The sequence below is a fragment of the Zosterops lateralis genome, assembly GCF_965231275.1.
Source record: "Zosterops lateralis genome assembly, chromosome: 6".
Lineage (NCBI taxonomy): Eukaryota > Metazoa > Chordata > Aves > Passeriformes > Zosteropidae > Zosterops > Zosterops lateralis.
The window spans coordinates 52,036,958-52,051,066 of NC_139761.1; the positions used below are offsets into that span (position 1 = coordinate 52,036,958).

At 44.3% G+C, this 14,109-nt stretch overlaps 1 protein-coding gene across 1 annotated transcript in view; it reads left to right on the forward strand.

Annotated features, from left to right (window-relative positions):
- Nucleotides 1-8,691: 8,691 nt before the first annotated feature.
- Nucleotides 8,692-14,109, forward strand: part of IPO7 (importin 7) — a 34,322-nt gene continuing 28,904 nt past the window's right edge. The window contains exon 1 of the mRNA XM_083863044.1: nucleotides 8,692-8,798. Coding sequence (XP_083719170.1) covers nucleotides 8,715-8,798 — 84 coding nt within the window. The 5' untranslated portion in view covers nucleotides 8,692-8,714. The remainder of the gene's footprint in view (nucleotides 8,799-14,109) is intronic.

The following is a 14,109-nucleotide window of genomic DNA, read 5'->3' on the forward strand; positions in this document are numbered from 1 at the left end:
AAAGCTGTGATTCACTTAGTGAATCAGGAATCAAACAGGAAAGCATGTTTCTTTTAGTACTTTTATGTAAACTTGCTGGCTTATTTGCTGTTCACACACTCTGTATCTCATCTCAGTTTTTCTCCCAGTGACCTGTGAGCACCTCCTTGTGTGCCCCTGGGTCTTTATTTGATGCCTGCCTTTACTGACCTTCCTTTTGAGCAGACAGAGGATTCACCCTGCCTCAGTCAGTCTCCTCTCTTTGCAGACCCAGGAAACACACTTGGCTCTGTAGCTCCAATTCTTCACCTCTTCTGCTAACACAGTTGTAATTACCTCAGCTGTATATTCTGCAAAGCAACCAAAGTGGTTTTACATTTTTCCTGCATAAAAGACTCCCTTTCTATCTACCTGCTCTCCCTATGTTATGCAGAAATCCAGAAACTTTACTCTCTGAGTACTTTGCTTTGCTTCCTCAAATTTAGAAAGGACAGAGGGAAAGGCAGATGGGAAAAGATGGAAAAGTAAGAAAAAGGAATAGTGTACCATGCCAGCACAACCAAAATGTGTTTTCTTTTTTATAATAAACCTGTAATAAATCCCAAATGTACAGTTAAGACTGTGGTCATCACTAGAGGTCAATCATTTTTACAGATCTGAAATGCTTCTCAGGCTCCTGAGGAGCCAGGCTGGCACACTTCCCAAACACAGGTGTGTCCTGGAGGGGACTGCCTGGAGTTGTGTGACTGGCATGAGTTCACAAACTAAATGCTGTGTTACTAGATTACTGAAATTCTTAATGTGTGTTTGTAGTTCCTTGCATATAAAAAGCTCTCTCTAAGTGCTGACAATTTGTTCTGAGTGAATTTTTAATATAATAAAATCCTGGTCCTGTTCTACTGTACTCATTATTGAATCAATCTAAATGGAAACAGGATAGGATTACAAAGACTAAAATTATTCTAAACAGAACTCTCTGTCTTATAGAATGAAATATTTTAGCTTGATAAATGTACATATAGCTTGCATTAGCCTCACACACATATTTAATTATACAGTTAAAATTATAGCTTAAACATTCTTTTTTACTCTCTGGAAGTTCTGGAAATTTTTGCCTGTTCCACATCTTGAGTATTTTCACAATTCTTTCTGAACAATTCCAGTTTATTGTTGCATCTTGGCTGTAAAAACTGCATTAGAAAGCTTGGGTTATAAAAATCAGTATCTGCTTGAACAGTAATGCATAGATACACACCTCTTATACTAAAATTTTCTTTACATTTGCTTCCTCAAAGTGTAAAGTCAACATTTCATTAGATTCACTGCTGTCCATCTGAGGAATAATCATAAAAAATCAATAAGCTTGGGGTCCTATTTAAGGAACAGTAAGGAAAGGGCACACTTTTTTCCTTGCAAAAACAAACAAACAAACAAAAAAAAATCAACTCCCATAATGCCTATAAAGAGATATTCTTGGAGAACATCATGATCACAGGCATTATTCTGAGGTCACACTGTAACTCTGTGATCCTCAGCACATTTTTTTTTTCATTTCACAAGAGTATAACGAGTTCCACTGATGCCTTTGTAACTTCTGTGCCTCTGCAACTGTATCAAAAGTGTGAAAAAAAGCATGAACTGTGAGCGTCATCTTAATGCCATGAATACCAGTCGCTGCCTGCTGCTTATCTCTCCAGGGTGCCACCAATCCACCACTCTGCAGCTCTGTAAGTGGCATTTTCCCTCAGGGCCATGAAATATAAATATACAGGGTGGAAAACAGAGCAAGAGGGAGGAGGAGGAGGTGAAACTGCCGTAGGTTACAGACATTCTTGCTCCTCTGTCTGGCACTCAGGGCCTGGAGCAGGCTGTGAGCTGGATTAGCTGGACTTCCACACAGAGCAAAACGAGCCTTCAGGAGCAGATAGATCTAACCTGACAGAAAACAGCAAACCCCAAACCATTGTGCAGTTCATCATCACATTATCTAGTCCAACATCCTGTTCAAGTTTTATGCACATGTTTTTTATTAAAGCCCTAATCTTGTTGGTTCGACTGAAGACAGCTTGTATTTTCACTAAAACATGTCTTCCAGAACTGTACCCAGTCTCACTTGGAGAAAAAAAAAGTACCAGTTAGTGCCACTGGGAATTTTTTTCAGTGACACTCTAGTTTCACCTGTTAAGACATTTGTTCCTCTTACAACTTTATTCACTAAAGGGATGTTCAGTACTCACTATTGTCTTCCTAATCTTTCTCTTTTTCCTCACCTTGCTGTCCAGAGTTAACTGATAAAAGTAAGAATTGATGAGGGACCCCTACATTTTTGAAGAGATGTTTATTAACAAGATGTCCAGTTTTTCTGATCTCAGAAGAATCATACCTCGGAGATTTTTGTATTTCCTGGTTTTGTTTGTTTGTTGGCGTGTTTTTAATTTTTTTAATCAACTGATCATCTAAAGCTCTAAGAAAGCTCTATCTCCTTGACATTTATTCAGGACTTTAATATTCCTGGCTCTATTACAGTGACTGTTTCTTTGCTGCTCCATCTCAGCATTGCTACTCCTGCTGTTGCACTTGCAGACACTTCAACCAGCTAATGGCCAAATCTTGTTTTCAGCATCTGTCCCCTGGGAAACCTGTTTGGATACAGGGTTTAGCATCTGCTCCAGCCTTGCCATCTGTCTGGAGGGGGTGGGGATGGCTCCTGGGGTTTTTGGTGGGGTGAAGTAACTATTGAGCTCATGGCTGCATAAAGGAGCATGGTGCATTCCTCACTGAACAAAATTCTGAAGAAATCTCAGCAAAGTTCTCCTTACGGGCAAAGCTAACTCCCAGCTGACTAGAGGGAATTAAAGGGAGCTGTGAAACCACTATCTGGGCATGCAGTGGTATCCTGCTCCCTTGGCTAGAGCCAGCCCCAGATCAGGGACTCTGCAAGGAACCACCCTGACTCTGCCTGCTAAATCTCTGTCTTACCTCACCACAGTTGTAGTGACAAACAGCAGCCAAGGCTCTTCACAACTTTTGTCTTAAACCTGACTGGACATTTCAAGTAGGTCTCATACAGATGAGGAGAATAAACTCCTCATCTCAAACAACTTTTGGGGGTATTTAATGCATTGCAATTTGTAAATATTTAAAAACCAGAAATGCTGGTGTTATTCTCTGGCAGCAGAACATCCGTCTCTCCCCATCAGAGGGAGGGACAAACCACTTCCCCACTCCCCCTTTTCAAACATCTGCTTTCAACTCAAAGATTGTGGTTTTGCCACAACATCCTGTTGGGAGCTCGTGCCAACCTGCATGCAATCTTTCATTTTCTGTTCTTCTACGTGTAACTTCACGTTTGGCTGTGTGTTAAAGTTCCATTTCTGTCTCTTTTTCAAGTTACACTCTTGTCCCATCCACATAGGATTGTTTTGCTAATCTTAAGTCATTCTCACAATGATCTGCAGTGTTTTTTGTATTTATTTCAAAACTGCCTAAAGTATCAAATGCAATCTGCTAGTATTTAGATTATCATTAGAAATCCAGTAGAAATTGGCTCCTTAAATAATCACTCTTCACTTATCACCTTTTAGAGAATCTTAATTTAGCCAGTCCTCAATCCCTTCAGTGTGTGCTCAGGGTCATAGCCTACTATGATATTTTAAAGCAAAGAATGACTGTTTCCCCAGCCAAACCAGAGACCTCCTCAAACAATCAGCTTTGTTTTATGATTTCACACCAAAATATGTTGATTAGCATGTTTCAATTTGTAGTTTCATATTTCAATCCCATTTCATCTTTTAAGATTAACATAAATAGTCCTTTCCAAACTTTCCATATCAACACAGTCTTTCTGTGCTTACCTTTTTCTTCCTGTTGCCATCTTTGATTTAGCAAAAGTAGTTCCACGATAACTTTGGGTGCTGGTGATTCATCCACTCATTCCTGTACAAACTCTCTTTAGATCTGTAGCACTGGTTAAGTACCTCCATATGCAAGTGTGTGGTGGGGGTTTTTTTGTTTGTTTGGGTTTTTTTTTTTTTTTTTTTTTTTTTTTTTTTTTTTTTTTTTGTTTTTTTTTTTGTTTTTTTTTTTTGGTTTTTGTTTGTTGCTTGTTTGTTTGTTTGTTTGTTTTTGTTTTTGTTTTTGTTTTTTTGGTTGGTTGGTTGGTTGGTTGGTGGTGGTTTTTTTTTGTTTCCAAATCCTGGTTCGACATTTGGAATGCTGTTGACGCAGGAATACACTCTGCATAGCAGGAGTTAATTTGACTGCTGTCAAATCTGTTCCAGCACAGAACAGCTGACGGCAGCATTTATCAGTTACTGTCTTTTGGGGAGGGTTTTTTAGAATATGTAGATGGCATAAAAAGTTATGCACGATTCTTTAGCAACATCTGGTAAATGCACCCAAACATGGTGATCTTTGATAGCTGTGCTGTCTTTATATATGATTTTTGGCTTTTCACTGAGGGTAGAGAGAATGGTACCCCAGAAAGGCACACAAGCTAAGCAGTGCTCCACAGTCAGCTCCAAGGAGCACATTACTTTATTAAAGCTGACAAACATTGTCTTTGTTATTGTTCCAGCTTTCCGGGGAAAGTACACATGACTGCAAATCCCAAGACAGAAGTCTAGGAGAGCATGTTTATCTTCAGGAGTAATTGAGACCGATTTGCATCCAATGTTTGAGGCCTGTGCAATACCACATCGGCCTTTCTGAGATAATTTGAGAGGCTCTGTTCTCCCACAGCAGCCTGAGGTTGTCTATAAGCATTCCTGCACAACAAAGAAGAGTTCTGGGCAGCTAATCCCTGCAGCACGTACACTTTTTCTTTTCTCTTCTGACACCAAGAATTTGATGAGGCTTATCTGGCTAAAGGACACACTTCTTTCCAATATTAACTCTTGTGATTTGAAATTTGACTTCAAAATTAAACTTTTCTATCAACTCAACTGTTGCATTGTGCAAGATATTTATACATGTCCCCTTTGTTTGCTAAACACGTTTGGCCTAATTGCTGTGCTGTGATGGGTGGGCTTAAAGTCTCTTTTGTCCTGCTAATACTGTTCAAAGAGAGTATCTGATGGAAGTGGGTATATTTATTTAATCAAAATTTTAGTGTTAAGGATGCTGCAGCTGGGTAGTTCCTTGTAATTTGAAGTCATCTCCCATCTCTTAGGCTGCTCCACTCAAACTGCTGGTGTGCCAGTTTTTGTCCAGCTTTACTATTTTGTCTCTAACAAGAAACTAACCACAGGAAATGTAATCCACCAACAAATTGTTCAGATTTGTGAGAAATTCTTTTCTAACCTCATAGATGTTTTCTCTTAAATTTGGCTTCCTGCCGACATGAAATGTCCATCTTGACTGAACCTTGCATTCATTGTTTTCTGTGAGTCATTTATGCAATTAATCCTGCAGTGAAGTTAGCTATTGCTTCTGGGCAAGAAAAGATGCAAGTACAAATGTCCTGGACAATGCAAACAACTCTGGACATACAAGGTTTTCTTTTTCAGAGTACTCAAGGTGGACAATTGCTTACACATTCTTTTTCACAACTTTTTTTTTTGTCCTCCTCACTTCTGTATCCGAACAGGAATAGCTCTGTCACAGAGCCACAGCACCTTTGCTGACGGTGGCTGCCATCCCATTGTGCTTGTCTTTGCAGCATTTCACATCTGTACATCTGACAGAGCACTGTGCACAGCCGGCACGCCACGAGCCCTCTGCCCTTTGAAGTACTTATTTTCATTTTTAGAGAAGATATATTCTGTTTCATAAGTTGTTGGATCAGCTTAGCACTGTCTTAGTTTGAAGGACAGGTGTCTGCTAGGGACGAGAAGTCTCCCTTGGAATGGAGAGTGCAAACCCCCTCCCTCCGAATGATGATAACTTTGAAATTAAGGGGCTCTCAGGCAAGGATGTGAGAGGTAGGAATAACAGTTCTTTACTAATATGTGTAACAAGGCAAACAAACAACAATAACTATGGCATTAACAACAAAACAGAGCCAGGAACTTCTCGGCTGAGGCAGGAAGGGACGGAGGAGAGGCTTTGCTTGGCAAAACCCCGGGGCAGTCTGACCCCGGTGCCCCAGCAGGACCCCGAGGAGCACCAAGCTGGAGCGGCAGGAATGAGCAGCAATCCCGGGCTGGTGGATGAGATGTATCCGAGGCTCCGGGGCAGGGGATGCGGGACTACAGCGCAGCAAAGCCCAGAGCAGAGCCCAGGGAGCGGCAGGGCCGGGACAGCAGGGCGGGAGAAGGCGAGCTCAGGACTCCTGGACACAGCAGCAGATGGTGGCAGACCCCTAGCACTGGGCTCCAGAGGTGACAGTGAATTCTCCCCGCAGTAACCAACAGCTCGGCCGTGCTCCTTCCGATGCCCAGAGGGAGAGAGAAGCTGTCCCCAGCCCCGTCCTTTACCTGCCTCAAAAAACCTCATGGTATCTTCCCCCTCCGAGGAAACTCCCAGAGACAAAAGAGATGTAGCCAGGTGCTACACTCCTCCACTCTGGACACTTTTGTTTCTGCTTAAGTATCCATAAGTAGTTAGTGTCCTAGCAATTCATGGGAAAGAATCCTAAAAGTAAAAAAGAAATAAATCTAACCCCCAACAAGCACCTTGGCTGGGGGCATTATTGCTTTGCTCCTTCGATACAAAGAACAGAGATTTGATCTTATCTGCGCTGTGACACAGAAGCAGGGAAAAGACTTTGTTGCAGCATTTTGTAATGGTATTGAATCCACAGTGTATATATATATATATATATATATATTAGCATTTTGGACAACATCTAGAATTGGAGTATGACTGCAGATCTGGGCAACTCATAAAAGAACAGCCTATGACATCATGTCCCAAAATTATGCCACATTGCCACTTGGGTCATCCGGGCCCATATGTCTCCTGTGCTTACTTAGCACGGCAGACATTCATTGCTGCTTCACAGTTTCGTTTCATAAATTAGTTGCTCATTTTCACACTTGTAATAAGAAAAAGCCGCATAGTGTAAATCATAATTTTTTGCATTATGTAAAAAGAAAACCAAAACAAAACAAAAAACCACCAACAAACCGGTAGCACGAGAGACTGAGAAACCCAGGTTTTAGTCCAGTAACAATCACGGAAAAATCACTAATTTGGAAAAATTATATACAGAAGCATGTCTGTTATGCTGTTCCATATATGCAAATACACTCCAGATAAGCCTAGATTTTATGAAACTGTTTAATTTAACTGCAAAGAGATAGTGCACTTTATCAAGTTTCTAAATTGTATCACTTTTAAATTTTGCTATTTTCTGTATTTGCATTTTTGCTTTTATTTTTGATATGTGCCTTCATTTCAGAGTCATTCCAGGACGAGGCGTTTGTGAAGTTTTTTTTTTCTTGATGGTTTTATCTGATTTTTCAATAAATTCCTCTCATAAAAATAACTCCCAAAATTTCAAGTACATTGCTGCATGCCATCCCCCAAATGAAGGCATGACTGTATAGTGCCAATTAAATGTTACAACTCACTCACTTAAAAATAGCATTGCTCATTTTATCGTGACTGCTCATGGAAGTGAAATTACTTCAGTGCTCAAACGCTTGTAGGATGAATCCTACAGAAGTGACTTAGAGAGGACCGAGTTAAGCAGTTTAGTTATGACTCTGTGACTGAGCCAAGGCCTCCAGAATCACTGAATCATGGAATCGTCATGGTTGGGACAGACCTGCAGGATCATCCCGTCCCACCCAGCACTGCCCCTGTAACCCAGTAACCCACAGCACCAGTTTCAGATGCCTCTTGAACCTGGGCAAGAACATATTCCATTGACTGACCACTCTGACAGTGAAATTTGTTTCCAACATCTGATCTGAATCTCCTCTGTCCCATGTTAAGGCCTTTCTTCGGTTCCCCTGCAGCACAGCAGGACAGACGGGCCCTCACCCGGCTGCAGGCTCCTCTCAGGGAGTCACAGAGTGACGGGCCCCTCCTGAGCCCCTTTTCTCCAGGCTAAACACCCTCAGCCGCTCCTCATAATACACATTTCCTAGACCTTACAGGAGCGACAGCCCTGTTTATATTGATTTTCTGACAAGACTCTGACACATCTTCAGGATTTTCGTTCTCCTCTCCTTTCCCGCCACTAAACCCCGCAGGGCGGGCACCCCGTGAAGCCCACATGAACCAAACCCATGTCCCCACACACCCCTCGTTCCTCGCTGGGCCACACGAGCCTCTCCGAAACCGGGGGGCGGTTGCGGGAGGGACTTTCAAAGGAGGGATTTTCGCTAAAACAACGGATCCCTCACAACACTGAGTTCGGAGCGTGGCAGGGCCGGACCGCGGCTCCTGTGGCGGGGCCGGTGGAGCGGGGCCGCGCTCCTGAGGCGGCCTGTGCGGGCCGAGGGCGGGAATCCTGAGCACATCCCCCGGCTGTGGGTGCCCGGTTATATCCCCCGGCTGTGGGTGCCGGGCCGTACCCGGTCACACCCCGCGGGTTCGGTCCCGGGCGGTACCGGGCCCGTCCCCCGGCGCGGCCGTGCCGGACTGCATGTCCCTGTGCGCCCCGCGGCGGGCGGGCCGGGCCGTGCGGCGGAAGGGGCGTCGCTGCCGTCGGCGGCGGGGGCAGCTCTATCCGGGCTCTTGGCGCTCTCCCTTCCTTTCGCGCCGGCGGCCGCTGGAGGCGGCGGGTCCATGTGCGCTCGGCGCGGCCCCGGCCCCTGCCCTCCGCCCCCCGCGCTGCCCCCGCCATGGACCCCAGCGGCATCATCGAGGCCCTGCGGGGCACCATGGACCCGGCGCTGCGCGAAGCCGCCGAGAGACAGCTCAACGAGGTGAGGGCGCCGCCGGGCCTGGGCCGGGGCCGCGGCGCCGGGGAGCGGGGCCGAGGCCGGCCCGGGGCGGAGGGAGCGGGGCGGGGGCGGAGAGGGTCCCCCCGGCTCCCGGGGCCGTCTCCCCGCGGGCGCGGCCCCTTCCCGCCCGCCGCGCAGGCCGGGCCCGGCGCGCATTGTCCCCGCACATGGCAGCGGGGCCGGGCCGGCCGGGCGGGGCTGCTGGGCCGGGGGCAGCGGCAGAGAGCGGCCCAGGCCCCCTGCCTCTCCCGGCGGCAACAAATCGCCCCCATTGTCTCCGCGCTGGGCCGGGAGAACGGGGATCTGCCCAGGGGCTTTCACACCGCCCTTGTGCAGGCCCGCGGCGGCACCGGCCGGACACAGCCCGGCCTGGGACCGTCCGGGCGACAGCGGGCTGTGGGGGCTGGAGGCGCCCGTGTGTCCGCGGGGAAAGAGGGGCAGGAGCCCCATCGGATCGCAAAGAGCGCAGCCGTGAGAGTGGCCTGGGCTGAGCTCAGAACCAAACCTGACGGCCCGGGCTGAGCTGGGGATCAGATCTGGCAGCCCGGCGGTGCTGGGGGTTCCGAATCCCGAGGGCTCCGGGCTCGGCAGGGCTGCGGGGTGGGTGTGTGTCTGTGTATCTGTGTGTGTGCTCCCTGGGTGGGTGTGTGTGCCCTGGGTGGGTGCGGACACGTGTCCCAGGGACGGGGGCAGGTTCCCAGTTCCCAGTTCCCAGCCCAGGTGTGTCATCCGCCTGCGCTGCCCTCGTCTGCCAGCCTGGGATGGAAAAGCCCAGCCGGTCCCACTGCCACGGACTTCAGTTTTGGAACAAGATTATATTTTTGTTCTGCTTAACCACACCTGATGGGTGAGAATTTTATGGGTGTAGACACAAGGCTTGTAGACATTTGGAGAACAAAAGTATTTTAGTGTTTGACCCAGAGAAAAGATGATGCCGTGGTGGAGGAGGTGAAGGATAAACCTGTGTGGCAGCTCTTGTGTTGCCTTTTTCCACAAACATTTTTTCCTTCTTGCTCTTAAGCAGACTTTGGGCCTGACAATACTCATGTAATGCAACAGATGTTCAGCAGAGCTTAGATAAAGGTGGGCCAAATGTTCTGCTGGCAGGGGAGAAAATTTCAAAAACTGAAGGTATAGCTTCTGAGAAAAGCAAAAACTGATTCCTGCATGTTATTTAATAAGTAAATGGCAAATAAACATTAGGTACCTTTGATAGCTCTAAAGCTACTCAATGACTAATTGAGGCTTGTATAAAGTAATTGCCTGTCTTTTCCATGTACTCTGTTAAAAAGTATGTTAGTCTTTGTTATTTAAATCAAAAATGCGATGGCCTATAGAGACAGTAGTAATATCTATGAAATCTTAAGCTGGCCCCGAAGTGCATTTTTTTTCTTGTGTTCAATGGATGTCAATACTTATATATAGTAACTTGGTTGAAATCTATTTTAGTTATTTTCTGCAGGTATTGAGTTGCTGAAGGTGCAGGAAATTAATGTTCACTGCCAGTCTGGGTCCTCAGCAAATGGCAAACTCTGGCAGGAAGGCTCGTGCTCACTGGCCACTGGCTTTTGTTCTCACTTTGGAATCAAAACCCCATGGTCCATCATGTACTACACAAGTGCTAAATTGGCATAAAATCTGAATATTTGTGCCCCTTTAAAAACATCAGATATTATTGAACCAGCATGTAAAAATTCTTTGTTGTGGGAAATGGAGCATCACTAATCTTTCACAGATATTTTGTGATAAAAATATGTGCTAAACCAGAAGTCTGCAAGCACTTACACATACATATAGCTTTATTCCCATGAGTGGTCTTGGTTTTACTTAGGTTTATTTAAGCCAGTTATGGATTATCTTGCAGGATGCTGGTCTAAATTTGTTGAATGTTAGAGCAATTATGTTACCAGTTAATACTTAATTACAGGTATGGGGGTCTCTTTCTTTCTAAAGATCAGATCACAACAGCAGTGAACACTGTTCTTGCACATGGCCAGGTGTTTTTATAGCTTAATAGCTGTCCTTGGTTGACCTTTCAGTTTACCTTTATTTTGTCAGAAGTGCCTCTGTGGAGCTGATGAGACTGGCTTTCCACAGAATGGTCATTTTACCTTACCAGAAAAGACCATGCATGCATCAGTAATTGATATTCCTGATTAGTGCAAGAGATATCTAAGTAGCTAAGAGTTAACCAAGTATTTGGATCTGTCTTCACCATATCCTATCAATCAACTTGGCTAAATAATGAATTATTCTGTGCTTTATTTCTCCTTTCACTAAGTTTTATCAGGTTGTGTTGCCTGCACATGAAAGGCTGTGAGAACTTTCAGAGTTGAGATAATGTTAAAAAGCAGATATTTTGGTCACTTTGTCTTTGCTTTCCTCACTGTGAGAAGAAGTTACAGGAAATGAGATCACTGGCTCTTGTGTCTGAGAATTTTCAGCTGATGGGGTACCCTGAGGTGTTCACCCCTCTCTGTCCCTGTCTCACAGGGGAAAGCTGTGTGTTACTAGACTTAGAACCAGACTCTTCAAGTAAGCTACTGGAGAGCAGCAGGGAGACCTTGATGCCTTTTGAAATAGTCTTTGTGCTTCATGTATAAAGTGTTTCTCAGAAATTGTGATGAAAATAGATATTTTTTTAAACTATGCAGCTGTGGAATGACACTCTGAAAACAATACAGAGTGTTGTTTCATCTTTTATTATCAACATATTTATAAAGGTGCAGTTGCATGATAATACTTCCCTTGCAGGTTTTTTCTTTGTAATTCCAGGAAATTTATAACTTCACTGTGATGTATCTCTTGTAAATCTCTGAGATTAACCTCAGTGTGTGAGCTATTAAGACATCCTTTTAGACTAACAACCCAAGTTTTGCATCTGACAATATTTAGGGGGAAAAAAGTGCCACCCCCTATAACTCATCATTTTTTGTGAGTCAGAGCTCAACAGAGTTTGTTTAGAAAGACATCCTGATGCTCTCCTGGAAAGTGGCTTTCAGAAGTTGCATTTAAGGTTTTTCGTGTTCTAATATGGGTGTCAGGGAAAGGATAAAGGGTAAATCTTGTTGGCTGGGCACCATCACCATTGATTTAACAGTGCAGTAGGGCCTGGTTCAGTGCCTTCACTGCCTGCTTAATGGCTACAAATGTCAGAAGGATGGAATGGTTACATTATGGATTGGACTCTCAGCTGCTCAGAGTTTAGAAGAGAAAGGTTGTCAGAGGGGAAGAAGCAAGTTTCTTACATGGAGTCTTTAAGACAGGATTTTCCAAATGCTGGAATGCTATGGATACTTTGGGTGAGGTGTTTATAGTGTTACCTCCAGCTTGATTATTTTTTTTTTAGCCTTTTCTATCATGGTCTGCATGTGTAACATCTACAGCTCTATATTGTAGTGTGAGAAAAAGAACAGAGCATGAGTTTCTTGGCTTTAGTTATCACATCACGGGGTCTCTTTTGAAGTTGGTGTGACATTTTACCCAAAGTACTTGGTTACTTTCACTTCCCCCATCTTCCATCTGTATATTCCTGTGTGTGCTAGCTGAGGGATTCTTTCAGAAAGGGTGTTTAAAGCTGCATGTGCCAAGGCTGGTCCAACACTAGGAATCCCCTTGAGGGCAGTAAGGAACCGAGGGAACCTTGGCTCCACTAGGGAGAAGTTTCCTTTTTGGTGCGGGTTGCCCAACACGAGGTAAAATCCGAGCAGAAGGGGCCACTTGCCACTTTCTCATGACTTAGCAGACAGTTCCTGTGTGTGCCTAGCACGCCTCTGCTGGGAGCACTTTGCTTTTTTCCTCAGCCAGCAGTAGAGCAAAAAGTCCTTCAAACTTGCAGACAGTGATGAGAGGAGCTTCAGGGGTGTTTGCAGGAACTGCTAAGTGTGTGTGTGTATCTTTTGTGGATGTTAACCTAGGTTTGCATATACATTGTAGCTGCAGAAGAGGTTGCAGAACTAGCTTGCAAAAACCTGAGGTCAGAATGACTTCCACACCTGCTGAGTTCTTAAAAAAGAATTAAAAGAGTGCTACGGGGCAGTTTGCTGATTCAGCGTGGCTTTACAGCTCCTGACCTTACCTTCCTATAAGAAAACTGTTTCATCTCTGTAATAGTTATGTGCACTCAGTCCTGCCATGGCCCAGACCAAAAATTGCATGTAATTTTTTTCCCCAAAAATTGAAATGGAAGAGAAGCATTGAATTCTTATTTTTCATCTACTTTATTTTTAAAATATTAGCCTTTATTCACATGTGTGCTACTTTGAATAGCTATATAAATAACCTGGGGTTCCAGTTCAGCAGCATATAGTAAGTGTTGCTCATCTGTTCTGCTTTTTTGGGCAACAGTCAAGGAGGTGCTTATTGCAGTGTGTTTGTTATGGTATGTCAGCTTCCCGATGTCTGAAAAGAATGCATGGAGGTCCTTTTGCCTGAGATGAAGCTTGTTTTTATCATTTAGAGGCATGCAGGCTTCTTTGTGTGAGAGATGAATATTCCAGCATTAAAGATTAACGTATCTTACTGCGGTGAGTATCACTACTGGAGGAAAAGTGCTTTTCCACGTTGTAATTAACTATTCATAGTTCACATGCCATGAACTGGTCTCTTCAATGTTAACTCTGAACTTCATTCCTCTTTTGGATTATGCAGCTGGTCTGACACTTTTCTCAAAAGTCTCTTTTAGCACATGTCTAACAAAGCAACGCTGGTAGGAAAAACTGCAATGGCCTGTGCAAAGAGATTGTGTGTTCTGGAGCAGTGATTGGTATTAACAGACAGTGGTGCAAGGGTTGTGGTCTGATAGAACACATTCCTCAGCTGGCCAGGCTGCATAGCAAAGATTGCTCTTGGGAAAAGTCCCCGAATTCTTTGGCTCTTAGACAGCAAAGTCATACCAGTGACATGGCATGTTGGACCTTTTGTAAGGGGGAAGGACTTGGGATGAGTTTTGGTTTTGTTTTTCTTTAAATGCTGAGTTAAGCGCTGGAAAATAAAAGTCAGATTTTTTTTATCAATGTCAAAACTTTAAAGTCTTGGAAATTTTCTGTTCTTCATGCAGTTTAGAGTATGTGATAGTGACCATTGTGAAATCCTGATTTTAGTTCAAAAATGAACCTGAAATAGGTGTGGGTTTTAGTATGGTTGTTTTTTTTTAGCAGTGCAGTCAGTGAAGAGGCTCATGCTGTCCTGAGAGGCAGCTCTCTTGGGGGAGTAAAATTATTAAAGATGGAAATAGCTGAAAGAGATGTGGATTCAGTGTTTTTTAATGCTGTAGATACAAAAAGGCACCTAT